Genomic DNA, 27074 nt, shown 5'->3' with positions numbered 1-27074 from the left:
ACTGCTTTACGTATGCTCATGTTTTGTGTTAAACTTTCTCAGAACTCAAAATGAGGCACTTTGTTCTGATTGCTTTACATGCATAATATTGCTTTGACCAAATTCCTCACAGTCAGAATTGAGGTGTTGCTAAATTCTGCCTAAGTAAAAATAACCTTCTTCTGTCACCTAAATAGACAAAGTGGGCCATGTTACATGATGATTTCTTTGACAGTTCACTTATTTCCATACGCTATACTGTATAGAGCATCACAGTATACTGAAAATATACCTTAATGTATTTCCACAGCTCCTTACGCAATCTTTAAAGCCTAAATTCTATTCTTCGTACTACTATGGGATGGCATATGCTTGGAAGTACCATGATTGACACCTGCACAATAATCACATTACATTCGGAATAATGCAATTGCTAGGAAATATTTCACATACAGGGTAGGATTCTCAAGTTAAACCTCCATGCTAAGGTATGGATGATGTTTGACCTTGTGGGCTTTTAAAAAGTGTAAACCTTGACCTGTATTTCTGACTTGCAGAGGAAGGATTTTAGTATTTCAATTTTCTATGGTTGTGGGTGGAGGGAGGGACATGTACATGCTGGGTTTTGCTACTAATCCTTTGGAAATCCTTTAGTGCCTTAAGGAGGCAGAGGGGAAACAGACCTTAGGATTACGGAAATTTGTTCAAACCTCTTTCCTGCTTCAGCACAGTTCCTTTAAAATATACTGTGCCTTTGGCTCCAAACATATTTGAATTGGAAATCAGTAGAAGTAGGATTATGGACAGGAATTTTTGTCCCCACAAAAATGTTAGGAAGAGAGTATACTGTTTCTTATGTAAGATGTGAATTAAAAATAAGCTAACTTAAGTTTTACCGCTGTCATTCATTCCTAAACCATTATTTGGTGACGAGATATTTGCAAGTTGGAGGTGGAATTAAAATAATAATAACAATTAAAAAAAGAGTAAGTTTAAATGTAGCAGATGAGGTACTTGTACTGAAATCTCCATTGACCTCCCTGGGACCAAGATTTCATGCAATCTTCTACTTGGCTTAAGAAATGCTCACATCTGATAGGTATTAAAACAAGATGCTCTGTTTAACATTTTCTAAATACGTACAAAGGGAGAAGAGAGATGAATAGCTGTGTAGACATACCTTGATTTGGAGTTGTCAGGATCTGTGGTATAAATCTCTGTTCAATATTATTTCTGTCTGTAACAGACTCTCGCCATTGGAATATGAATATGCAAATGTAAATTCTAACGTTAGAGGGTACTGTGCAGTGTGCACCAATGGATGCTGAATATCTGCATTTCTCTGCTCTCTGAATTGTGGTTGTGTCTTTTTTTAAATGAAGGGAAAAGTTAGTTAACTGGTTAAAACCACTCCTGTGCAAAAAGCCTTTGAGAGGTCATCCATGTTCTCACTGGTGTTCCTAAGCAGCTCTTAGGAAAAGATGACCAGCCTTTGGCTTGGAGATGGGAAGGGAATTATATCTTCTAGGAATTTGAAATAGTTTCTTGGCACAGAGCTACCAAAGGAAAAAAAAAAATGTGGATATGAAACTCAGAGGAGTGGTTGGTTATTTTGCTCCCTGTGATGACAAACAAATTTTTAAAAATATGTAAATATTTAGAAGAAAATCATTACACAGCTCACGGTATATAAGACGAGACGCAGCACAGAACAGATTTTTACAGCTTGTTTATAAATTAAGCTTCTGTCTTTTGTTTGGAATTTGGAGAAAGAAACCATGTAAGTTGAATAAGGGGTAAAAACTCTCTACTCACATTGACTGAAACAATGATATTTCCCCACCTCCTGAGGTATTAATGAGAAATCTGGGATGAATAATGTATGGAGATCTTGCATTTTGAGCTCTGCTGCTGTGCAGCTATTTAACTGTTCTGCACAGCCACTAGTGTTACAGTTACTACAAAGCACTGGGGACACAGGTTGGGTTCATTTGAAGAGGAGCCAAAGAACTCATAATAATTGGGTTTATGGGTTTATGGTTTGATACACATCAAACAGATGTACCAACTAGATGTTTATGGAGGAAAGGAGTTGTAAATAAATGCAAAAAGGTTAAACTCTTGCCCATTATTACCTTTTAATTGGGTGTCAAAGTGGAGAAGCTAAGCAAGAAGTTTCAGTAACACAGAAGAGTAACACTCTTGATTTTGATCTGTTTCAGTAAAACCTTATGGATAACTTTTCAATAAAGATTTCCACTTTAAGACATTTATCATGGATGTGAATTGTACATATGTATTAACTTTCAATGTAATTAGGGTGAACACAGAATTGTAATGAAGTCACAAAGTCTACTTGATGATTATCACAGATTTGTAACTCTCACTTAAATTATGTAAGATATGTTGACATTTTATCTTGTTAACAAGATGTATTTTTCTATGTTAGTTACATGTATAATTTGTACAATTTTGTATATTAAATGTATGCATATTTTAAATTAAAAACTTTATAATTTTACTTATTTTTAACTCCAAAATGGTGGTGGAGCTTCTAAATACAGTTGTAAATACAACTGTCTCCCTGCTCAGCAACCTAGAATGTCTCCATTTTGAGGAAGGGCCCACAACTATTAGCTATTCGGTCTGCTACCAAGATAAGGATACTGCTCAGTCTTAGTTCTTGCCCCTCTTGATAGAAAAGCTGCCATTCAGCTTCTGATGACTTTGCAGCATTAGCATGAATTAGCAGCACAGTATTGGCTGGATCACTAGGTCAGGAAGTAGGAAACATGAGCCTCTACTGGCTTTTGGGATTTAGGGTCCATGGTTCCAACAGATCAAGGGACTGTCTAAATTTCCAGTATATAGGACAGGATTTGGGGGCAGGAGATGGACATATCAGCCAGAAATCCAATAGTCAAATAGTCATGTAGAGCAAAGAAGGAATCTCAGTGACTCAACTCTATCCTCTGGAAGAAAGAAATCTCAGATCTCTCTCTCTCTCTGCTCATGCCTTATTTTTTTTATTATTTTTTTTCTGATGATTCTGTTTTAAATTGTACAACAACAAAAACAGGTGAAAAATGTACATTGCATGTTCTCTGAGCTCTTGCATTTGGGAAGTCATTTTCCAGCTCTTGGAATTCATGCTGTTGAAAGAAGAGTCCCAGCTACCAGGTTGGTAAATAATGTCTTTCTTGTTGGACTTTTGATGAAAGATTTTGTTAAGGAAAGCAAGCATGCCTTTAGTTTTTCCACTGTCATCTAACCTATTTGGAATATAATTTATTTGTCATTAATGTTATGTCAGTGTAAAGCTTAAGGGTCCTATAGGAAGAGGGTGCAATTTCAATCAAGTTTTGTCCTGCTGTCACCAAGTTATTCCAAGACAAGATGAAACACTGTGTTTGCAGAATATTCCAAAGCTATACAGTTCTCCAAAGTTGCATTATGTATTTTTAGATAAATTCATGGGGTGACAGCATCAGGCTGTAACTGGGTCTTCTGGGGCAGCTGAAACAACAACTTCATCTCTTAGTGAACAGAAGAACAGTATGCATCTGTTCACTTAAAGCACAGGTTTCAGTGAGCAAAGGCCTACATTATGAAAGAAAATACAAAAACAAATTAAGACAGGTATGATTTTATTTGTTTCTAACTTGAAAGATTAACAGTTTTCTAAAATGTTGATTTGATGTGTTCTCTGAGTCTTTCAGACTCCTAATGCATTAGCATTAAGATGAATGTTCTAGCTTAATACTAAAAAAATAGCATTTTTCTTTGTTGTTTAAAACAAACAAACAAACAACAACAACAACAACAAAAAACTGAGCAGTACTATTACCTAACTAGAAACCATGTAAACACAGTCAATTTGTTTTGGCTTTGTGGATGTGAAACAAAAGATAATCTTCAACTCTGAATCATTGGCAGACTAATGCAACACATGCAATACATTGGACCTACTGTGCGACCATCTGAAATATATTTTACTGAGGTTCAAAACTAATCTTTTGATTGGAAAGAAAAATGTTACAAAACAAATATTTTTTCAAGTATTTAAGAAGACATAAAGGTCACACATCACCCTGAGTGTACCACCTGCCTCTTTCAGTAAATGAACAGGTTTGGCATCCTGTGGAGGACCAAAATGACTTTTTTTCCCAATGCAGTCAATAAACCTCAATGTTAACATTAGGAATAAAAAATAAAATAAAATCAAGTTTTGCTTAAACAGTAGAAAAGCAACATCCTGGAAGTTGTATTTTTTCACACATTCATATGTAATGAATGTATTAATGTGGTAGCCATTTTATTGAGTTAGCTGTGGAATCCTGGGCATACATGCACAGGAATGTCAGTTGTGATGCTGCAACTACTTAATATAAGTGTTAATAACCAGGGGTCCTTTGACTAATTCTCTAACTCCCCTCATGCAGACAACAAAGTTTTCCATGGCATGTGTTTTAAGAAACGCAGAAAAGGAAGATGTTTGTCTTTGACTTGTTAGAGCAGTGCTCAGGTATGTTACATAACTGCTTTTTACATGGCTTTGGCCCATTGGTAGATGTTGATGAGAAAGCTGGTATACTTCAATGATGAATTTTGGGATGACAGCAGGCATTTGGATGGTGCAGTATTGTAATTCATCTTCAGACAGAGAGCAGTAGTTCTTGAACTTGTTTTTTTGATTACATTTACGACACTCTTTGAGTTTAGGGAGATGATTTAAGATATGTTAGCTGGGTTATGATGCGAGTAATAAAAAAAATATTTAGCTTGTTAGCTAGCAATAGAGCTCAACTGCTTTGCAGAAAAAAACTGGGAATGGGAAAAGTCAGGTAGTCTGACTAAAAGAGGAAAAAAATCCAATTTTAACCCCTTTCAAAAATACTCAGTTTCCTTTTTCTTCGTGGCTGTTCAAGTGCCTGTTAATGCTGGAAAAGCAATTTGATTCTGACTGTTGTTTTTATTTTTATATTTCCTCAAATTCACACTTTTCTTAACAAATAGTTTGGAATAAATGTTGTGGCACTGTTACAGTTCAGTATTTGCACGTTTCCAGCTATCCTCTGGGGAAATGTATTATATGTAATGGATGCTGCTTCTGAATGGAGATGTTCTGGCCAAATGCTGCTCTCAGCTATGTCAGTGGAAATATAAGTATTATAAAACCCATGAAATGAGTGATTTTACAGTGGTATAACTGAGTAGGACACTGTCCTATTGAAGTATGTAGGCATATTATGGGAAACACGCTTTTTTCATCTGCCTATAGCTGTCTCTACCAGCCTTTATCTGCTATGTAAGAGCATCCAAAGGAGCTACAAAGATGGTAAAGGGTATGAGCAGCAGCTGAGGCCCCTGGTTTGTTCAGCACAGTGCAGGGGAGGCTGAAGGGAGGCCTCATCATAGCTACAGCTCCCCACAGGGAGTGGAGGAGCAGCACGGAGCTCTGGTTACAGTGACAGGACCAGAGGGAACGGCATGGAGCTGTGTCAGGGGAGGGTCGGGTTGGGGTTAGGGAAAGGGTCTGCACCAGAGGGCAAAGGCTGTGAAATAGGCTGCTCTGTTGTCTGGATAATGCTCTCAGCCACAGGGCTTGGGTGGTGCCATTGGGTGATCCCTGTGTATCCCTTCCAACTCGGGATATTCTGTTATTCTATGCATTCTCAGGGAGTTCTGCCTTTTATCTCCCACTTCTCCTAACCGACCTACAACCTGCAATTCTACTTCTGCTGGGACAACCAGGTCTGCCTGTGGGCCAGAAGTAGTAGGACTGTGTGGCTGGGCTTGCGTTCAGATGGCATAACCACGTTGTACACGAGCTGTAGTCAGATCTTGCGATTGATCCAGCGCTTCAAATCTGCTTAGTCATTTAATCAATGTCAGAGCAGCTTGTTCTAATATTTCAGAGCAACAGAGTGCGTTCCTTATGTAAGTGCTGTTACAATCGGGCTTTGGCGGCTGGCACCGCGCCGGCGGAACGAAGCGCTGCGGTCGGAGCGCGTTGAGCCGCCGCCCTCGGGCGCGGTGCTGAAGGGACAGCTCCGCGGGGCGCGCCTTGCGCGGGGGCTGCGCGGGGCGGATCCGCGGAGCAGTTCCCGCCGCGATCACTTCCGTGTCAGCGCGGCCGCCTCCGCGCCGCGGGATCGCGCAGCGGTCGGGGGCTGAGGGGCGGAGCGGGGCCGCCCCCCGCCCCCCCACCCCCTTCTCAGCACCAGCTGCTGCAGCACGGAGGCGGCAGCGGCACCCCCTGCCCCGCCCCGCCCCGCGAGGAGGGGAGTGCGAGTGTGCGAAGTGGGAGAAACTCCCCCCGGCTCTCTCGGTGGACTGGGGGCTTTTTGTATTTCTTTTTTCTCTTTTTTTTCTCCCCCCCCCCTCCGAAGCCACGTAGCAGCAGGTGACTGGCGCCCGCCCGGTCCCGGCCGTGGCTCCCTCCTCCCCTCCCTTCCCGGCTCATTCTTTATACCGGGGGAGCGTGTGCACTGCGGTCCTTGCTCTGGGAATTGCTGCTGCGCTTCCGATTCGTCAGGGGCTTTCCAATCACCTGCCTCTGCCACCCTCTCCTCTGCTCTCTTTGTACTTTATTTTCACGTGCTCTTTACTAACACGGCTATTTTTAAATCCCGATTGGATTTATTTCTTCCTCTCTCTCTCTCTCTTTTTCGTGATTTTTTTCCCCCCTCTTTTTCTGCTGGGGCGGATGGCGGAGGGGAGCCCACCGCCTGCATCTCCCTGAGGGCAGCATCCCCGCAGCCAACCCCGCGCCGCCGCAGCCGTCCGTTCATTTTTATGGTCACCGGCAGCCTATCCCGGTAGCAGAAGGTGCGGAGAAGTGGGAGGCAGAGAGCGAGCGAGGGAGAGACCCGCGCGGCGAGAATGGCCGAGAGAAAGAGGAACTGGAATAAAGAAGACGACCTGCCCGTGTATCTGGCCCGGCCGGGGACCACAGCGCAGACACCGAGGCAGAAATACGGGGGGATGTTCGCCTCGGTGGAGGGGGCCTACGAGAACAAAACCATCGACTTCGACGCGTACAGCGTTGGGAAGAAGGGATCGCGCACCCCGAGGAGCGGGAGCCGGCACGACATGCTGGACGGGGGGGACAACTACAGCGAGACCGCCAGCGACATCAGCGAGGTGTCGGGCTCCGTCATCAGCTCCCCGGGGGAACGTGAGGACAAGACTCCGGGCGTGGAGATCCGCTTCCCGCTGGGGAAGGAGCTGCTGCAGGGCCCCGACAATGGGCAGGTGAGACGGGACACGGGGATCGGGGCTGCCTCGTGGGGTGCGGTGGAGTGTTTTGGGTAGGCGCTGCCTACGAGTCCTGGCGCGGGGATGCAGTGGGAACGGCCCGCCCGGCCCGGGAACTGTTTCACTTGTGAGCTTCCTGGCGATGTTTTTTTTCGGGGGGACGCGGCAAAAATCGTTTTTCCTTTGTAAGTGATGGCGATGAGTTTTTTCCTTCGTACCGGTAAAACGCCGGCCGGGCGGGGGCGGGGCTGCAGGGTTGTCTCTGCTCCCCCCCGCCCGGGACGGAGCGGTCCGGCCCCGCCACGCGTGGGATCGCTCCCCGGAATCCCCGACGCCCTCATTGTGCCCTGGGCGGGGGGCAGCGAGGAGGACGGTAGCCTCTGCCTGTGTGTGTATGTGGGGGGGGGGAGGGCACAAGTGTGGCTCAATTTTGTAGATAAGACTTCAGGAAAAAGTGAGGCTGGGGCGGGGGAGCTGTGCCTCCATCTCCCCCTATCGCGGCAGAGCCGGGCCGGGAGATGGCTCCGGGGCTGTCATTGATTTCCCCTTACGAAGAACCGCGGCCTTGAGCCGTGTCCCCACACCGCCGCTTGGCACCGCTCGCGGCCACCTGCCTGCGGCTGGGCTGGGAGCTCAGCTGCCCGCTCCTTCCGCGAACGAGGATCAGTTCGCCCCGGTGCTGGGCAGCCCGGAGGGGACACGGCCCCGCTCCCATCCCGCTCGCTGCGGTGACCTTGGGGTCCATGCGGAGCTGCACTGCGGTGTTTCCCACTTCACCTGCAGCTCCGCATCAGAGCAGCATCTTGAGCATCCCCCATCGTTTGGGACACCCATGATGCCCCCCCCACCTCGGGGCACACGCGCGTTGCTCTGCCGGCCCCCGGAGTTCTAAGGCTACGGGGGTGAGGATGAGCTGGCGGCACGGCGGATCCCATATGGTCGCTGGAGCGCTGAGCGGGGATGATCCGGAGGGGAAGCGTAGGGGACGCGACCTGGCCGGGAGATGCCACGTGCTTGCGTGCGTGTCGCAGCGCAGCATGCCAACCCGGCTGCACAAGCGGGGATTAATGCCTTTCACCCTCCCCGGTCCCCACGCATCGGAGCCCTGCTGTGCCCGCAGCTCGCGATAGGGCGGCGGCGGGGCCGGGACCGGGGGCGGCGTTTGCCAGCGCCGGTGTGGGAGGGAGTGGCCGGGTTGATGGGCAGGGAAAGGGGGGCCGAGGGGGAGTAGGGGTGGGGGACAGGAGGAAGGAACCGCTTCCTGGGTTGAGCCGAGCGAATCCCGCTCCGACCTGCAGCCGGGAGGGCGCTGCTGCCGCCGGGAGAAGCAGCGCCCGCCGACCCCCCCACCCCCCCCTCCGGGAGCCGCGTCCCTGTTTTATTGCAGCTGGAAAAAAAAAGGTGCCGGCTCCGCCTGGCGCTCCCCTTCCTCCGGGCGAGGAAACTTTGCCTCCATTACACGGCTCCGCCGGGTCACACCACCCCACCCCAGCATCCGAATTACCCTTATATTCCCGTTATCCCCGCCGTTATTTTTCTGTCTCTCTTCGGGGCGCGTTCCGGGCGGGAGCCGACATGTCGTACCAGGGCAAGAAGAGCATCCCTCACATCACGGTAAGCGCAGCCCGGCGGTGCCCCCACGCCTTTGTTAGCGGGCGGGGAGCGGGGCTCGGGGGGTACCGGCTGCGGGGCCGCCCGCTCCTTCCGCAGCTCTGCGCTGGGTTTGTTTTCATTTCATTCATTCGATTTCGTTATTGTACCGCATCCGTCTGATTTCGATGGCGGGTGATTCCGCTCTGTTATTTTTCCCTTTTGCTCGCCCCACAACCCGGGCCCGACGGCGGTTGTTCGGGGCTGGGGTCCGCCGGGCTCGGCAGAACAAAAGAGGGAGGGGACGCTGCAGCACGACGTGCCCCCGGCAGCGGGCAGGGGCGGGGGCCGGGCTGGGCCGGGGGTGCGGAGGGGCGGGGGGGGGAAGCGTGAAAAATGAGAGCGCCATGATGCCAGCGCCCACACCTCCGCACTGGGAATGAATGCACCAGGCGTGTCGGGATCAGGAGTCAAAGGGTTAATCGTCACCATTCTCCTGCTATGTGCATCCAGCAGGACCACAATGGAGAGCTCTTTCCACGGCAGAAAGAAAGGATCTGGGTCCTTTATTCAGTATATTGTTCCCCAAAGACCTATGCAGGCGAGGCAGAGCTGGCGGGGAGGGGGCTTTTATGAGCTATCTCTCCTGAGTGGGGCCATGCAGTAATGCTGTGGGGTTTGCCCCCTGGCTAGGCCCTGCTTTACTCCCGAGGGTCGGGGTGGGGGGTGATGGAAAAGGGGTTGGGGTGGTGGGTGAGAGCTTCTGGAGCCAGGGATCGGGCTGCTGGGTGGGTGTGGTGGCTTCAGAATCAACACTGCTGTTAAGGGCCAGGGGGGTGGGTTTCAGGAGGGCTTTTTGCTTAGGGAGAAGGCGAAAGGTATTCCTAAAGGTATCACCTGAGCTAGTGTTACATGGCTGTGAGCATCTAAGGTCTTTTTTGTAATTGAAAAATATTCCTTTCACCCAAATGCTCAGATAGGAGGGGAACAGCCCTTTTCTGAAGGCAGGGCTGAGTAATATCAGTCGGTCCGTGGCTACAGTTGTCCCTTACCGATAGGCACCAGTCAGGACATGAGCATGGCTGCTGTGGGAGCTCAGTGGGGAACAGCTCCTCCTGCTTTGGTCCTGAGCTCTTGGTGTGCTAGCTGTCCACCTGCTGCTTCCCCTGCACTGGGAGCCCCCCGTGCTTGCTGGGTGGGTGCTGGCTGCTCTGTGTGGGCTCGGCCCAGGTGTGCAGCAGGTGCCCATCTGTGGCTGTTTGGGGTGTTCTTCAGTTCAGAGTAGAATACCCCAGAAGAATTACAAGTGTTTGCTTTAGCATCAACAGTTTATTGGGTTCCACCTCATATACACCTCCTGCCCCAGAAGCATCCTCCAGCTCTATCTGCACATATCCCCATTCCACATTCCTCATCCTGCTCTGAGGAAACACATTGCATCTTCAAACCTTCTGGGCTCCGAGGAAGTGTGACAGCGCTGTAAAGTTATGTAACATCAACAGCAATAATGAAATAATACAAAAAATGTCATTTGTTACTATGCTTGATTCCTGTGGCAAACCTGTGTGGGGACGGGAGCTGTCCCATAGCATCCCTCAGCATCCTGCACCAAGCCAACCCTTTACCCACCCTGCAGTCAGGACTTGGCAAGACCCCTCTGGGAGCTCGCTGGGGGTCAGGTCTGCAGCACTGGGATCTTCATACAGGAAGAAGCATGGGATAGTTTCATCTCTGTTCAGGACTCTCCTGTGGGATATAGAGATCTGAGTCCCATGTAGTGCTCCAGTGCACAGTACTGTCCAGTTGTTTGACTGGAGAAACTGTAGTTACTGTGGGGAGTTCAGACTTTGAGGCTCCACACAGGTGCTGGGGTGTTGTAAAATAGAGATGTGCTGTACCAGTGAGTGGGAGAGTTTTGGTGATGCCCTCAACAGTGTGCCGAGTTTTTGAGGGTCTCAGAAGTGTTGGATGGGGAGAGGACAGGGGTCTGTAAAGCAGGGGTGACTGTGGATCTATCTGCAGCAGTGCTTTCTCTGTATATGCAGCACAGTCATCGAGCACAGCCATTGCTGAGGTGTTTTTCTGCATGAGGTGGCAATCTTTTGTGCTTGGGTTGTGCTCTCACACAGAGCAGATTTTCCAGGGTGCATCCCCCTGCCTCTCACTGTAACGTCACCATTGTTCTCCTCCTGTGCAGGATGCTGCATGGAATCAATGGACAATCCGTGGTGACACTGAAGTAGCCATTGCAAATCATTTTGGCTTGTGTGTTTTGGTGGTGGTTCAAGCAAGCTCTCAGCCCAGATGAACTCAACGTTCCAAGTAAAAAAAAAACATATGGCTTGTAAAATGGCTGTAGCAGGATTGTTCCAGTAGCAACTGCAACCATTAAAACAGAATCAGCTTGAGCTCAGTGAGGAGGAGGTGTGAAGACAACTCCATGGAGCAAAGGGAGAAGAGCAGTCAGCATAGCTCATGTATGGAGCACATGGGAGAAGCAAAGGGTGTCTAAAACCCCTGGGGATGAGGTAGTGTTCCTCGGAGGGGTCCAAGAATTGGCACTTCCATGGAGGGAGGAGCTGCTGGCCCTGAGCTGACGGACTGTCTGATGTGGGGGGACAGCTCAAAAGTGAGGTGTTGCAGGAGAGGGATCTCACCATGCTTATGGAGGAAAGAGAAGAACTCGTGCGAGATGAGAAAAGCAGCAGATGCAGAAAAGTGAAGAGGGGGTGGAGAAATTCAGAGGAGTGGGCACAGAGAATTAATTTTAGTTGTAGTCTTTTGGATTGATTGATATGGAGAGGAATGAGAAGGAAGTAGGATTCAGTTGAAGACAGCGGAATACTTTGAGTCTTAAGCCCTGGTCTGGATGTGGATCTGTTCCATGTCTCCCCTTTTTTTTTTTCCACCCACTTCTGTTTAACAGTGTGGAGCTACAGACAGATGTGTGACTTGACAGAAGGGTTTGGAAAGCCACTGGGCATTGGGAGCGTTTCTCACGTTGTCATTCTGTTATTGGTGCAAGATCTAGACTGATTTGGACAGCACTTTTTCTGTGCTGCTTTAAAATACCTGCACATGGGATTTCTGGATCCCTTCTTACTCTGGTATATCATGTATGTATATTTTTTCTATCTATAGCTTTTTAATAGGCTTGGCTGCTCTCAGCTTGCCTGTCTGATGCAAACATTGGTAAATTCTCATTGCCTGTTGTTTTGGGCTTGAATTTGGCAACTCCAGAGATGCTTTTGCTGATTGGTAGAAACCAACCAGAAACCACCATTTCTATGATTTTGTGATAAGTTTTTTCTTTCCTTTTTTTTCTCCAAGAGAGTAAACCAGTTCAGTCATTTCCATCTGCTGCTTTCAACTACATTCACAGTAGGTCTTTTGGTGACCTATCTTTCCCTCTCCTTCTTTGAAGGTTAAAACCTTTGGCAGAGGTACAGAAAACATGGATTGCGGCAGTGGTTCCTGGAAGTGCCACTGCCAGTTTGTCAGCCAGTATGCTCTGTGCCCGTCAGGGCTGTTGGTTTGGAGCTGTTGCTGCCCTAGGGGTCTGGGCTATGTTCTGCTGGCAGCCACACAACGTTGGAAGGGGAATAGTTGCTGTGTGGGAAGTGGTCATTGAGGAAGTCTGAGCCACTGTCACAATTGTTGAGAGCCACCACTGGCAGTACACCACTTCCCTGGCACATGAGGGTCCTGTTCTCTGTTTCTTCTGTAAGAAGTTTATTGGAGCAGAAGGGATAAGCCTCATTTTCCTTTGTGTTAGCACAAAGGAGTTCAGCAGCAAAATAATTTGTAGTTTTCTAATCTTGATGCATATAAAGATGGCAGCCTTGTGCCTTGGGACAGAATTACTGTGGGGTTACCTTTTCTTGTTTACTGTGATTGTAATCAGATGAAATTTCAACCTGTAGTACGTGTCCAGACCTTGCTTATGTTCCTGCTGAGTTATAAATGTCCCCACTGTTTTCAGTACACTCTACACTCCATAATCTCCTGCACATATCAGTGAGGGCGCAAACAAAGGTGACAATCTTAGTCCACCTTGCACACGACTCAGAATAAACTGTGGAAGGACATTTGGTGGAGCAGCAGGCTTTGTGACTTGTTATGACTTGCATGTCTACATGCAAACAATATGCATGTGCATACACTGCATTGAGCTGGTCAAGATATATTCCCCCTTTTTGTCTTTCTTGCATCCACCTCCTCTGGCAGAGAAGGAGTTCCTTGAGGTCTCAGCCAACTTTCAGCCACTGGTAGTGGCTCTGGCTGGTGCCAAGGCTGATGTGCCTGGGTAACCTGATGCAGGTTTGTGGCTAAAACACAGATAAAGCTGCTCGTCAGTTCAGTGGCACGCGGCAGGAAACTGTGCTGAATTGTTGTTATTTATTCCCAAGTTCAGCCTTGCCTGTGAATGGCTTGCTGAGATTTTGAGATTAGCTCTAATTGACATAACCAGTGTGTAACCTGAGAGCTGGGTTTTATGACACATGCTGCAATAAGTTTAACCCCGCAGCCCATATTTAGGTGAAACTCCTGCTGATGCCAATGAAGATTGCTATCAATGAGATGTTTGTTGTGCTTCTGCTCCAAAAGCAAAGCACAGGTGACATTTACAGTGAAGAAATCCCTGTGGAGTTTGTAGCTGTAGGAGTAGCCTTTTTAGACCGTGTTATTAAGGACCAAAATTGCTAGATGAATAAAAAGCAAGATCTCCAAAGGGGAAACAAAAGAATATAAGATCTTTTAAATGAATAAAGATGAATGAATATGTTGGCTACAGACCAAGATACAACATTACTACAATCATCATAATCCTTTCTAAATGAATTGCTGTGTACTGGAGTACATTGTTAAGAAGAGGGCCTTAAAAGCAGGATTTTCCTTCAGTAATGTAGCAGACGTGATACCTTAAATATATAGTAATTTACAAGTGATTCCTGCAGTTGATTCAGGGATAACACTAGCTAAAAATTACTTCCTATGGAATGTAACCTAGACATAAAATTCAAAAGAAAGGGTGGGATAGTGCTGATTAAAAGCACATCTTCTATAAGCAGAGAGTACTCATGAAATCCCATTTACAGCTCTTTGATCCTTATGAAAGGATTTTAAGCAAGCATCCCTCGTGGGAGAGATCTCTCTCTTCCTTTGGCATTAAGTTAAAAAATGTTCCTTTTTTGTAAGTAGTTTGCTAAACCCAAAGTAACTGAACCGTACTGTATTGCAACTGGTTCCCAGTCTGGCCAGCTCTGGACATAGGTAGCAACCAAACGCATCCAAAAAAGGAATACCATGTTAATTTCTCATTTACTATGGGAAATCAGAAGTGCACAGAAGCAAGAAGAGCTCTCCCTTCCTGGTCTACCTGTGGGTGTTTTGTATTTGAGGCACTGTTTCCTTACAAATATTCATAGCCAAGTAGAAGATAAACGTCGTCTTGTGACTTTTGAACTTTACCTCTAAAAAAGGGGTACTGTGTCTTTTTTAACTCCCAGTGGTCCTTTTTAAAGACTCAGTCATAATTGATTCTAAGTTTCAAATGCTGTAAGTAAAGATGAATGTTGTGGCTGTATGTGTGATTACATAGCCTAATGTCTTCTTGTGTCTGTTATGTTTAACCCGATATCTTTTAAGCCACATACTTATAGGCAGAGCTGGAAATACAGGTGGATTTGGAATTTGAACTGTTCTTTAACTGCTATTAAGCATAAAATCCTTTGTCATCTTTAGGGCTCTCCACTATTCTGCATTTTAGAGAATACTCCCATTGTTGCTGTGGAGATCTGAGGACAATGGTATATTCTAGTAAGTCCTTAGAGTTATGCAAAGGATGAAATCACTACAGAGTGTTTTCTCCTTTAGGCCTGGAAATACTGAGGCTAAAACTGTTGCAAAACCTTTGCAGTAGGCAATGGCTGCACTGCAGCAGTCGTAAAACTCCAAATCTAAGCATGAAGCAGTACTCATCCCTATTTGCTGGGTACCTCATGTGATTTTCATTGTAGTTAAATTGTAAAGCAAACTGTAAATGATTAAAAAGACATTATTTGCTGGATTTAGAGCTGGATGTGTAATAGATAGACATTCCATTCATGAAAGAAAAACAAAAATAGAATAGAATGTATCAGGATTGCAGTCTGAACAGATGCTGATATTTGATTAACACTCCACTCCTGAACTCTCTTTGAATCTTTTTGTGTAGTTAGAATAGATAATGTCAGATTGTTTCTTGCTTTTTCTTTCCCCAAGCTCCATCTTGTACTGTAGGTGTGGTTTTCTCTGTGAGTTGCATGCAAGTGCAGTACAATGGGTATTGGTACTGCAGAGAGGTGTGTTTTCTACAGCTTGTGCTGCATTGTGTTATGGCATACTTTACCACTTTCAAATGCTTATTTTTTTCTGTCAGTTCATGCCAGTTTTATTTCTTTCTGTTGCTGTGATTTTCAGCTGTCCTAAAAGATTGAGGATTGCATGTGTAAAAAGTGTATTTGAATTTTGTTGTATGCAATAATTTTAAATGCATGTAGCTCTCAGTGCAGTAGGTAAATTAAAAAAAGGGATAATTTTGAATTTCCTTGCAGTTGTTCTTCCTCTAACATTAAATCCAACATTTGGATCATTTAGATCTGAAGGTAGAGATAAATGATTTACTAACCCGAGGGATTTGACTTCCTTGGCAGTTGTGCAGGGCAGTGATGCACAATTCAGACCCCCCAGTAGCTTCATGCTCATCATGTGGGTCGCTGCATGTTGGTTCACACCCTTGCTCAGCTCTGCTGGCCCTTTATCACAGGGAGCACTTGAAAATATGAACATACTTTACAAAGAGCTGAGCCAAGCTGATTTTAAAAAACCCAACCATCAAACCAGGCAATTTGTAAAAAATGTCACCAGCCTACAGATGTTTCGTGTTGCTTGTGCTGTAGTGCAGACAATAGCTGTAACGGAGCAAAAGCTTGGAGTCTGGGCTCCTCCTCCCGCAGCAAGCAATGCTGAGGCTGTGGCATCTCCTTCTGCTGCCATGAAAACTGCTGTCATGTCACAGACTAAGCTCAGTGGCTTTGCTGCCCGATGATGCAGGAGAAGCCACCCTGAGATCAGTGGAATATCAGCAGGAAGGCAGAGCATAGGCTTGAAGGCGGAGTGCTGTGAGTGATCGGAGCAGAGCTGCAAGGAGCTGGAGTGTTTGCAAAATGGAGCTGCAAGGATGCATGAGTCCCTGCTGCTGACTCACCTAGCCACAAACATGGAAACAAACAGCTTTGCTGCAGCAATAGGTGGAGGAGAAACAGCTCGGCTCGATGCCTCCATAAATGCTGAGCAATTGTACGCACTCTCAGTGTTGCTTCCTCCACCTCTCGTGTCAATGAGAGCAGGGTTTTTTGTTGTGAAGCTTGGCACCCAGTGAATCGCTCAGCTTCTGTGTTCATTGTACTTCCCCCTCTCGCTGCGCAGTGCTCCCACTGTTAGACCCATGAAGGCCTGTTCTGTGGTCACTGGGCTGAGCAATGAGCGCCCTGTTGTTTGCATTGTGAGAGCACGCGGAGGTCGGCCTGTGGCTGGGGGCACATCTGAGAGCTGGGCAAAGAAAACCTCATGCCTGAGGGGATTTATGTCTGGGAACGTGGCCCAGGGCTGCGTGATGGAGGCCAGCTTTTGGGGCATTCCTCCTGTCCCTGCTTTCCCTGTGGTGCAGCTGTCCTCCAGCCTGCAGTGCTGAGTAGGGAGAAGAGGACTTTCGTCACAAATTTTCCTGGGTGTTCAGCATTACATAAAGAAAATTGCAAGATCTGACTTGAGGTGCTGGTGCCTCTTAGCACCCTGTCTGTCAAAGTACTGTGCTTCATAGAATCATTAGGGTCAGAATGACCACTAACATCATCTAGTCCAGCTATCAACCCATCACTACCACTTGCTTGTCCTTTTGGCTCGTAGCAATCTGTAACTCATCCTGTAGGTGCACTTACAACTTGAGCAGTTGGGAAAGGTTCCAACAAAACCCTTTTTTATCAGCGCATGCTGATTCACTGGGATCAAAATGTATGTTGGAAATGTTTCCACATCTATTGATCCTGATGAGAACTGGGCAAGGCTCCACAGACATCTGCCTGGTAGCTCATGTCCCCAGTAGCTTGGTAGACCTGGAGAACAATGAGAAACACTGAAATCTGTGGGTTTTTGGCACCCTCGTCTCCAATGGCTTCCTGTTCCTGGCTGAGGATGTTAGCCAATGGCCAGCTCAGGTGCAAGATCTGCTTCCTTTTGCAACAGTTTTGGAAGGTTTGTGGTTTCTTTTGGGCAGAACGATGTCAGGAATTTAAACACTGAAAGGCTCTATGAAGTGTGGTTCTCTTTCTTCAGCAGTTTCTTAGACCATCTGAAGTGCTGAAGGAGGAGTGATTTAGATCTAAACATTCAATAATCCTTTATAAACTATGGACTTCATTTAATAGATGACTCGCATGATTGAGTGCTTTCTTGAGACTGGGTTTGTATCCTTTTATTTTCAGATTCTTGTAATGCCTCCTTTTCCTTCATATATTTATATATATAAAATGCATAAAATCCTTGTGTTTGCAGTTCTACTGGAGTTGCACTTTGTTTTACTTTAGTCTGGCTTATTTTCCTGGCCTGTTACACTTATTTCTAGGTATCGTGCATATTTTTCTGTTTTGAAAGGAAAAAGTATAGAACATCTCAATGAGCATGCAGATTTTTGACTCATTAGTAGTGGCAGATGCAGTGCTCCAGTAGCATTCCCTGTCTATGTCAATGAGCTCTTGCCTCTTTATGGTAGGACAGTGTTAACACGTATGAAGGCAATTCTCCACAGGTCAGTGGACAGTGTATAAATCATAATGGTGAGGAGATACTACTGCCAGCACATGGCAAAATAATTTATTACTTTAAATAAAGTACAAGTACTGCAATTATGAGTGACAGCAGAGAGACTGGGGAGAGAACATGAAGCCCGGTCTGGAAAGTTCCAGAGTGAGGACTTGCATTTGTCTTCATCCTTCAAGCCAAGAATGCCAACATCCAAGGCAGATCTCAGGGATGTATTTCAGTGCAGTTCTAGGCCTTGACCCTCCCCACCCCAACTCCCAACCTTAGAAGAGCCTCAGACTCTGCATCCCCTGTGGTCATGCACTGTATTTAAAATGTCTTTACAAATGATGGATAGTTTCTCCCTTCTTGCTTTTCTCTATGGGCTTCAGACCTTCAAAACATTCAAACACAATCTAAATGTTCAACATTAGGTATATACAGAGAAGTTACATTGAAGAAAAGCTGTTGTTGTTGTAGTGCCCAGAATTCTGGCTGAGCAATTTTTATCTGTGAATTTTTAGGAGCTCTCAGTTGTTGTCTTAGTTTTATAGATGAGAAAGCATATCGAATTGTTCAGTTGTTTCCTGAACTGTGAACTTGGGACATGCATGGTTTATGTGTGTGAGTCATTCTGTAATTAAACCAAGAACTGAGTCAGGAGTGAGGAGTATAAAGCACAGACAAAATATAGATTCTGAGTTATTGTTTGGTTAGCCAAGGAAATAATTTATAATAAATGGCTTTTTAAATGTATGAATGGGGTAACAGGGTTCTCACTGTCTTAGAGTTTTTCAGCATTCACAGTCACTTGGCAAAAGCCTTTTAAGAGCATTATGCACTGAAGTTGCAGACTTCTCCTGTCTCCAGGAAGGGTGCTGGTGTTTCCAGCATGACTCGTTCAAAAAGGCAATTAAAACTCTGCTTCTTCTCAATTCACTGTGGTAAAATTTGCTTTCTGTAAAATGTATTCTTTGGAGAACAGAGTGTAGCCATTTGAACAGAGAAATAAGGAAAACAGATGATCGTTGTGAGCGGTTTCACAGCAGGTCTGATACATGAACAATTCTTCACTGAATTATTTTGTCTTTTGTGGCACTTTGGAATATGCCAAGATGCAGTAGCCCTCTCTGCTGTTCTTGATGTAATATATGGTATTTCAGGTAAACCTGACTTTGATAACTGCACTCCTTACTCCCTCAGGGAATGATACACATTGTCGGGAGCCCCAGCATGGACTGCCCCCAACTGTCTGTCTTAGAAGCATGCTTTGTGTGCGCATGCAGGAGTCAGGCACCACAGAGCGGTTCTGTCTTGGTGCCCTCGGTCTCTGTGCAGAAACAGCCAGCTGGAAACACAGTGCAAGTGCGAGCAGTGGTCCATGCATCTCGGTAGCCTTGGTGGAACAGCAGAATTGGTCCTGCTGAGCTGACTTTGCTTAAAGCAGCTTCTTGTAGGCAGGAATTTTTGTATTACAGAATTCAGCACCCTATTCTGATCTTGTCCCTCCCCATTCCAAGCTATTACTCTTCCAGAGGTGCTGAGAGTCCCAGGTGACAAGCTAATCTTGGATGTTACAATGTTGGGCAGCTTAGTCTGTAGGGCTCTCTTTTCTTTTTGGCCTATATATCTGGTGAGGTGGTGGTAAAACGAGGATGTAGCAGGATTTCAAGTCTTTCCATGTTTTCTGCTTTAAGGATGTGACCACTGTGATGTCCCAAAAAGCAGTAACAAACGCTCAGTGAAACTATAGTTTACTCCTCCACTGTCTGTGTGCCCAACCAAATCTGTGGCATAGATCTATATATATAGTGCTTTGATGTTAATGGCTTTGCGTAGACAATAATCCTATTTTATATCATCAGTATGTTGTTGTATTTATTTATTTGAACAAAACCACATTTTTTTTCCTTTTTTTCTTCCCCTCCAGAGTGACCGACTACTTATTAAAGGTGGAAGAATTATCAATGATGACCACTCCTTCTATGCAGACCTGTACCTGGAAGATGGACTTATAAAGTTGGTTTTTTTAAATATTGAACTTTTTTTGCATGCCTGTTCATATAGACTTATGTGATTTCTTGGTGGTGCTGACCTGATTCCTTGCATCTAGTGTCTTGGTTACCTCCTGGTGTAGAGTCATTGTAGAGAAGTGCTATATAATGAAATTCTGCCATTTAATCTTTGCTAGTATTAAATAGGTAGAAAATTCTTTGACTGTATAGGGAAGATGATTGCTCTTTGAACATTTCTAGCTTTGTCAAAAATTGCCAAATCAAGGCAAGCAGGTAGAATCCCTCAAAGCATGTAGTATATACGATGAGTATTTTTTGAGTCCGTATATAACTGGAGGCTTATTACAGCTTCATCCTTACCCCATCTGATCATGGCAAATGCATCCATGCTGCACAAGATTGTGTAACACAGAAATATGTCCATGACCTGTTAACACAGGTTTAAGGGGGCCTAATTCCTTCTCAGTCTTGCCATTGGTTAATGCTGAAGTATTGCATGTTCTGTTTGCACAGTGGTGTTATATGTTGCTCATATGTCCTTCAGATACTTTTTCTAAGCAAGAGGTCTTCAATTTTAATGCAGTTAGGTAATCCTACTGATTGAGTATATAACATAGGAAATGGTAAAGTATTCCTTAGATGAATAAGAAATATGTATTACTGAAAACCCGTTAAAGAGTAACAGAGATGTCATGTAACTCTACTGGTCATACTTCAACCGTGGATATAAGAATTCATAGTTTTGCTGAATTATGCGTGTGTATAATCACTATAATGTTCATAAGGATCAAATATTTTTCTCAACTGCTAAACATTTTCTTTCATGACCTAACAAGTTTGGTCTCCAGCGGCCACAATTTAATGCACAGAAGCATAACTATGGTTATATGGTAAATAATTAATTGCCTACTTGTTTTCAGAGTTCCTCTTCTTGAGAAGATATAATCAGATTAAAAGTCTGTTTCTTTATATCTCTGCCTTTGTGCATTATTCATGACTTAGGTTATTGCAACAGAAAAAGTTCTGAACCTATTTTTAATATCTTACATTTTAAAATGCCTTTATCTTTGCCAAAGAAAGCAAGTTTGCTATTGAACAACCTGAGCTGTGACTGGCGTTCTGAGTCTAGATGACTTGAGGTTTTTCTGTGCTCTGGAAAACTTCGTAGTTAATTTGCAAGTGCCACCTGGTGTGAGTTGGGCTTGGGTCCGATCTGTGTTCTGATGGTAAATTCTGCAGTTCAGAATGTGTTGTGTTTTCTGGGATTTAACTTTATTTTCTCCAGCTGAAACTGCTCATTGTGTCTCAGTATGGTTGGTAAGCATTGCTCAAGTTTCTTTGGAGTTGAATCTTGAACCTCAGTCAGCCACGTTTCAATTGATACTCTAACTCTTCACTTGTAGATCCTGCTGATAATACAGAATTCTTTCCATAGAATGGAATGGACACTAAACCTCTCTGCCAGGAATGGGCAATAGTGTGATGGCTTTGCCAGGATATAAAGATCAGGGCTCATTTTCCTATTCTGCACTGGAAACTGATTAGAAAATAAAGGTTGGTTATCTCTTGCAGACTAAACAAATGAAGAAGGGTCCACTAAGACCTATTCATCTGCAAATTGTTCTGCAGAGAGGAGTGTACGTGTAAGCTTTAATACATTTGAAGATTGTCTATTTTTTTTTGGAGATGGTAAAGGCTTAGACTTGCTCACTGTGTGTGATGGAGCATGTGCTTTTTTCCAGGTGAAACTCAAGCTGTGCAGTGAAATAGGAGCTGAGAGGCTGTTCTTTGGTATCTAAATAGTAATTAAGATATTTAGTAATTTAAATTGCTGTCAGTCCATAAATAATACATTTTGCCTACGTCTTTCCTGTCTTTGTTATCCACGTGGGGAAACAAACCTTGGTTTTAATGCCAAACAGTAGATCACCGTCTGCTGCTTGTTGTCCTCTGCTCCGGCCCTACCAAAGGAAGGTGTGGGGTCACTCCTGGTGTAGGGGACCAACAAGTGTGCAGGGTAGGTCACTGGGGATTGGAGCTGGGCCAGCAACAAGCCAAGAGGTAGAGGGAGCCTGAGATGTCTAATAGAGATCTGTCTCTATAGTGGCTAATATAACTTAATTGAGTTCTGGGGGAGTTTTCCAGCTTTCTCAAGTTAAGTTTACAAAGAGGTGAAGCCTGATGTGCTTCCATCGTGCTTTAATCAGCTTGCGTATGACAGAAGGTGCCACCTTGCTTAACTGAGAACTTTGGAGTGCATTGACTTTCCATGAGTCTGAGTTTTCTAGTTTGCTAAATTGCTGGTGCATTAGAAAAGCAACTCAATCATTTATATTGTGCCTAGAATAGTTACCTGTGCCATTGTATTTTTTCATTCACTAGTAACTGAACCCCATTCTTATTAACATATATGTAGTATTAACAAGTGACCAACTCAGGAATCCTGTCACATTGTCTCTTCATAGAGTAAAAATAACCTTGAATACCTTCTCTCAGCCTTAATCGTTACGCCAGGCAAGAGATGGGTCAGGATCCTGAGATGTAGTAGCACAGCATCATCCACAGAGACTGTTTGGTCCCCTGTAACTTCAGCATGGGTGACTCCAGTGACTGCCAAATACGTTGTTGCTCAGTAACGAGCAATGAGTCATCAGAAAACTTCAGTATGCGCTTAGCACTCTTTTACTTCATTTGGGTGTGTATTTTCTTGAATAGGAAACTAGTAGATAGTGATTTTGGAAGAAAATGAAAGTGAATTGATTTTATGTTTTTTTTCATATGTTTTCTTTATCTATGTTTCATGGTGTGGTACTCCTTGGACTGCAATTCCACCTTAAACATATTTCAAATAAATTGGTCATAGTATTTTTTTTATTATTGTTTCCAAGCCATGCTGTACAAGCTTGAGGATTGTTCAGGTTAACATTTCAGGAATGGATTCAACCAACAAAAATCAGTGCAGCATATTATTATATACAGGGCTACCTAACTTTATCTATGCTCTAAATCTGCTTGTGGGCTGGAGTCCCATATGGTATGCCTTTGCAATTCAAATTTTAACAGCAGAGGAGCTTCTTGCCTTGTTTGTGCTATTTGATGTGCTGGGTTGCTTTTGCATATCAATTCTCTGTTTTCCATGGCATCATAAGCATTCCCCACCACTATAAACAGGTTATGACATGCTCCCAGTGCTATATGTGTTAATGAGTATTAGATGTCAGATGTGGAGCTTCATGTCTTCAAGCCTTGATATTAACAAGTCTCATGAGCTAAGCACTTTTGGATTTGTTCAGCACTGAGGTGAGGCTGCAGCTCGAGCTGCTCAGGGGCATTTGTTCTTGGAATGGCTGTGCTTCCCTCCAGCAAAACCCCACAGTGCTGGGGTTGACATTTTTGCATAGGGTATGAAGCAAATTCTTGACCTCTTGGGGCTGTTTATTAACTCTGGTGGTTTGGCCAAATTCCAGTTTGAATAATTATCCTTGTTTTTTTCACTGATTTTAATTAACAGTTTTATTCATTTTCTGTTCTAACTTGTTGTGATTGGCTGTTAATCAGGCACTGTGTTTTGCTCCATAAGTGGGAGTTGCATTTTAATATGGGAGAAACAGATGCAGCAGCTCAGATGTCTGGGGTATTTGTTTAGCTGTGGGTAAATGTTATTTTATCCCAGACAAAAGGAAATTAAGGCAGAGGCTGACTGTGTATCAGAAATATGAGCTCAACTAAATGAATTTAAACTACGTTATGATTGTCTCTGAGCCCAGATAGATGACGGGGTTACAGTGCTGGGACACAGTTCCCATACTTTTCCTATTCAACATTGTGCAAAACAGACTATAAAAGTGTTATGTGGCTTTATAATCTAAAGGTTAATTTACTCAGTTATGACAATGAACACTGAAAATATTTTGATTGTAGGTATCCGAAGTTCACTTGATATCAGTATGGGGGACAGATTAATATTTTTAGTAGTGAAAACAATCCTGTTTTGAAGAACTGTAAGGAGAAAGATGGAAACAGCATTTAGAAGTGTGCACAACTGTGTACTCAGTTGTGCAGAATGTTCTACTAAGCTTCAACTACAAGAGAGGGATGAAGAATATGTGACTTGGTAGGCTAGATTTGTTTGAATCTCAAGTACGTATTTCTGTATCTCAGCACGTTTACATTTCCTTTTAAGGATAAATTCACACTGTTTGATTACAAAGTATAGCTCCTTTCTGCTGTACCTTTTGACTCTGCCATGTATTTTACAATTTTAGCTTACTGTCATATTTGATCTATGTTTTTCTGTCTTCTGATAGAAATTAATTTTAAATCCTGGAACTCCTAAGAAGATGTTAACTCTAGATATTTATAATTGTTTAGATTGAATGCTTAAGTCTAATCTTCAGTCATATTAAAAAAACAGTTTTTGATGCTGGCGCATTATGACTTTTTTATTGGCCACAAAGCAATGCAAAGCAGTGGGAGCATGTGGTCCAGCTAACACACTCATGGGTGGTTTGTTCTGCCAGTGCCATGTGGAACAGCCAGAGCAAGTGGCTGAGTTTCTCCCTAATTTTGGGTTCTCAGTTCTTTCTGCCTTTTGTATGGACCCTAGTTTTCTCTTCCCTGTGCACATCAAATAAGTTCTGTCCCCTTTGCTTTATTATTTAAGTAACGTAATATTGCCTTTCCTTGCTGCTGTCTAGGCAAATAGGAGAGAATCTGATTGTTCCTGGAGGAGTCAAGACCATAGAGGCTAATGGGCGCATGGTTATTCCTGGGGGAATAGATGTCAACACTTACCTACAAAAGCCCTACCAAGGAATGACTACTGTTGATGACTTCTATCAAGGCACAAAAGCAGCAGTAGCAGGGGGCACCACCATGATCAGTGAGTATTAGCAGAACTAGCCCTTCCCACCCCAAGTCGAAGCCCAGATACTGTAGGTGGAGACAGCTACAGGAGGCTCCATACTGATATTCCGAGGTCTTCTCCAATTAATACTCAGATTTCTGGACACTCTTTTGGAGATCTCAGGGTTTGCCTGAAAGAGAATCTACCCTCAGAAAAAAAGCAGCAGGATGGGAATTATTTCTTGGAATTCCCTCTGAAATACTGAACAAGCATAAGGAGTAATATACTTTTGGGAGTTTTAAGAAGCAGTGTAGTTAGTGCTATAATTTTATGACAGAGCTTAGTGACATTTCAGAGACTTTGGGAATAACAAGATGCTTATTTGCAAACTTGGATTTGGCATGAAGAATGGAGAAAATTCTCACTGGAGATGTCCTGGAATCCTTGGTGGATGGGAGAAGTGTTTCAAGTTTTTACTCTGTGTACTGTATGGAAGGACACTGCTACCATATCAGCAGTGTAGAGCTGCCCAATGGCATTTTATTCTCTCTGAATTGGACTATGGCTACTTTTGTGGAGTAGTATTGCCTGTTACCTATGTTCAGAAGCAAATATCAGCTGTGAAAGGATGTCTGACAATAAGTGAAAAGTACACTACTGTTCATTCATTTTGTTGGAAATTTTTCAATATAGCTTCTTCTGTTGAAGCTTTGTGTAAAGTGTTTGGTTTGTATATGCTATCAGTAAGCCCATCTTACTTTGTTTCCATAACGTTGTGTGATGTAGGTCAGCAAAATGATAACTGTGCATAAGTTATATCATATGACTTAATGTCTCTTAAGACAGCTGAGATGCGTAATTCCAGTACACTCAGTCTGCCATGTGGTTTGGCCAAGTGTTTGTGCTCTGCAGCATCTCTGTTCAAACATTTGGCGATATTTCCAAATCTGGCTGTTGGGAAAGCAGTCAGCATCTTCACTGCTACATTAGTAAGGCAGAGTGAGCCAGTTCAGAAACTAGGAGGCACTGGTTCATAGTAATGCTGGGAAATACATAGAAATGGACGAGTAAGTCCAGAAGTTAGGTCTTACAGAGAGCAGTTAATGGAAAGTTACATATGTCCTAAACCATGAGATATTTTGATCTCTTGCTGAACATCTGTTGTTGCTGTACCAAGCTGCTTGCCAGACTCACCTTTAGCATACACCGTCTTCAGAATCTGCTGTGCCTGAGACAACAGGCTCTGGCTGGCGTCCTGAAGTTACTGTGTGCACAGAAACTGCTCTGAAGGCCACTGTTTCAGCTGAGATGCCAGAAGGACAGTTACTGAGGAAATACAAACAGTGTGTAGTCTGGGTAAGAGACACTGATTCTCTTTTTCAGTCGACCATGTGCTTCCAGAACCTGGATCAAGTTTACTGACATCCTTTGAGAAGTGGCACGAGGCAGCTGACACCAAATCTTGTTGCGATTACTCTCTCCATGTGGATATCACTAGCTGGTATGATGGGATTCGAGAAGAACTGGAGGTACTGGTGCAAGACAAAGGTTAGTGTGTAAAAATAAGCACCATTTTTGTTTTAATTAACTGCCTTATGGAGGTGAAATTTTGAAGTAGTTTAAAGAGTGCCTTATCTAGAAAAGGAATGCCCAGGTCCTTGATATGCTTTTCAAGATTGTGCATTTGCATTTTCTTGCTGCTTCATAAATGGACTTTGAGGCTTGTGTATCAGAGCCTGTTTAACTGGCTCAAATTAAGCCCAGGTATGAAGGGCCTGTTCATCATGCGTCTGTGAGACTCTCATCACAGGCTGTTGCAAATTTCTCAGCAGTTTCTTAAGGTAATTTATTCATCACAAATTGTTATAGAAAATGGCTATATTTTTAAAATAGGTTCAAGTTATTAGAGAAAAGAGGTACCTAACTTTAGGCTCTAATTATGAAAAAGTGTCCTGATTTTCACAAGGTCTTCTCCTGTGGCTTTCCCTAAAGTTACTAGAATATGTTTTTTATCAGGACACAGAAAAATTAGGTCAATTATTTAGGAATCTGTTTGAGAACTCAGGGGCGTGATTCAGCTCTATTTACAGGCCTACTACTAATATCATGTGAAATACTGTAGGTTACCTTACCTGACCTCCAGCTACCATTCAGGAATTGGACAGATAAAGTGTCTGATAAATCCTCTTTCACGCCTGCTGCTTCATCATAGGAAAGTCATACATGGCAAGGCATCTTGGTAGCACTGTGTACCTATGTGCTGGCAATTGAATCTTCAGAAAACAAACCATGGTCTAGTTCCTGTCTGGCAGCTTGGGTTTTCTGTCCAGAAACATATTTTTTCAAGTATTTTTCATTTGGTGCATTCTTTGGATATTAATTAGGGGAAATATTTTCTTAAAATTACCACGAAAGTCAGAAAGACCCTTTCGTTGAAAAGACTTAAGTAGTATGTTAATGCAGCATTCTTTGTTAGGTGTAGTGCTAGTGATGACTTCGAAGAATTCTCTTCATGTTACAGTATTCTATCAGAGTAGAAACAC

General features: G+C 44.1%; 1 protein-coding gene across 2 annotated transcripts in view; it reads left to right on the top strand.

Annotated features, from left to right (window-relative positions):
* The first annotated feature begins 6687 nt into the window (after window positions 1-6687).
* CRMP1 (collapsin response mediator protein 1) overlaps window positions 6688-27074 on the top strand; it is a 42639-nt gene continuing 22252 nt past the window's right edge. The window contains exons 1-4 of one of the 2 annotated variants that reach the window (XM_065735817.1): window positions 6688-7236; window positions 19601-19689; window positions 24383-24567; window positions 25915-26079. In XM_065735817.1, the coding sequence (XP_065591889.1) occupies window positions 6865-7236; window positions 19601-19689; window positions 24383-24567; window positions 25915-26079 (811 nt within the window). In that variant the 5' untranslated portion in view covers window positions 6688-6864. Of the gene's footprint in view, window positions 7237-8611; window positions 8854-19600; window positions 19690-24382; window positions 24568-25914; window positions 26080-27074 lie in introns of those variants that run through there. The other variant, XM_065735818.1, reaches the window with a different exon arrangement.

The sequence above is a fragment of the Cyrtonyx montezumae genome, unplaced genomic scaffold (assembly GCF_038088225.1).
Source record: "Cyrtonyx montezumae isolate F1298 unplaced genomic scaffold, pur_monq_1.0 scaffold_2, whole genome shotgun sequence".
NCBI classification, from domain to species: domain Eukaryota; kingdom Metazoa; phylum Chordata; class Aves; order Galliformes; family Odontophoridae; genus Cyrtonyx; species Cyrtonyx montezumae.
This window is presented reverse-complemented; position numbering and strand designations above follow the sequence as displayed.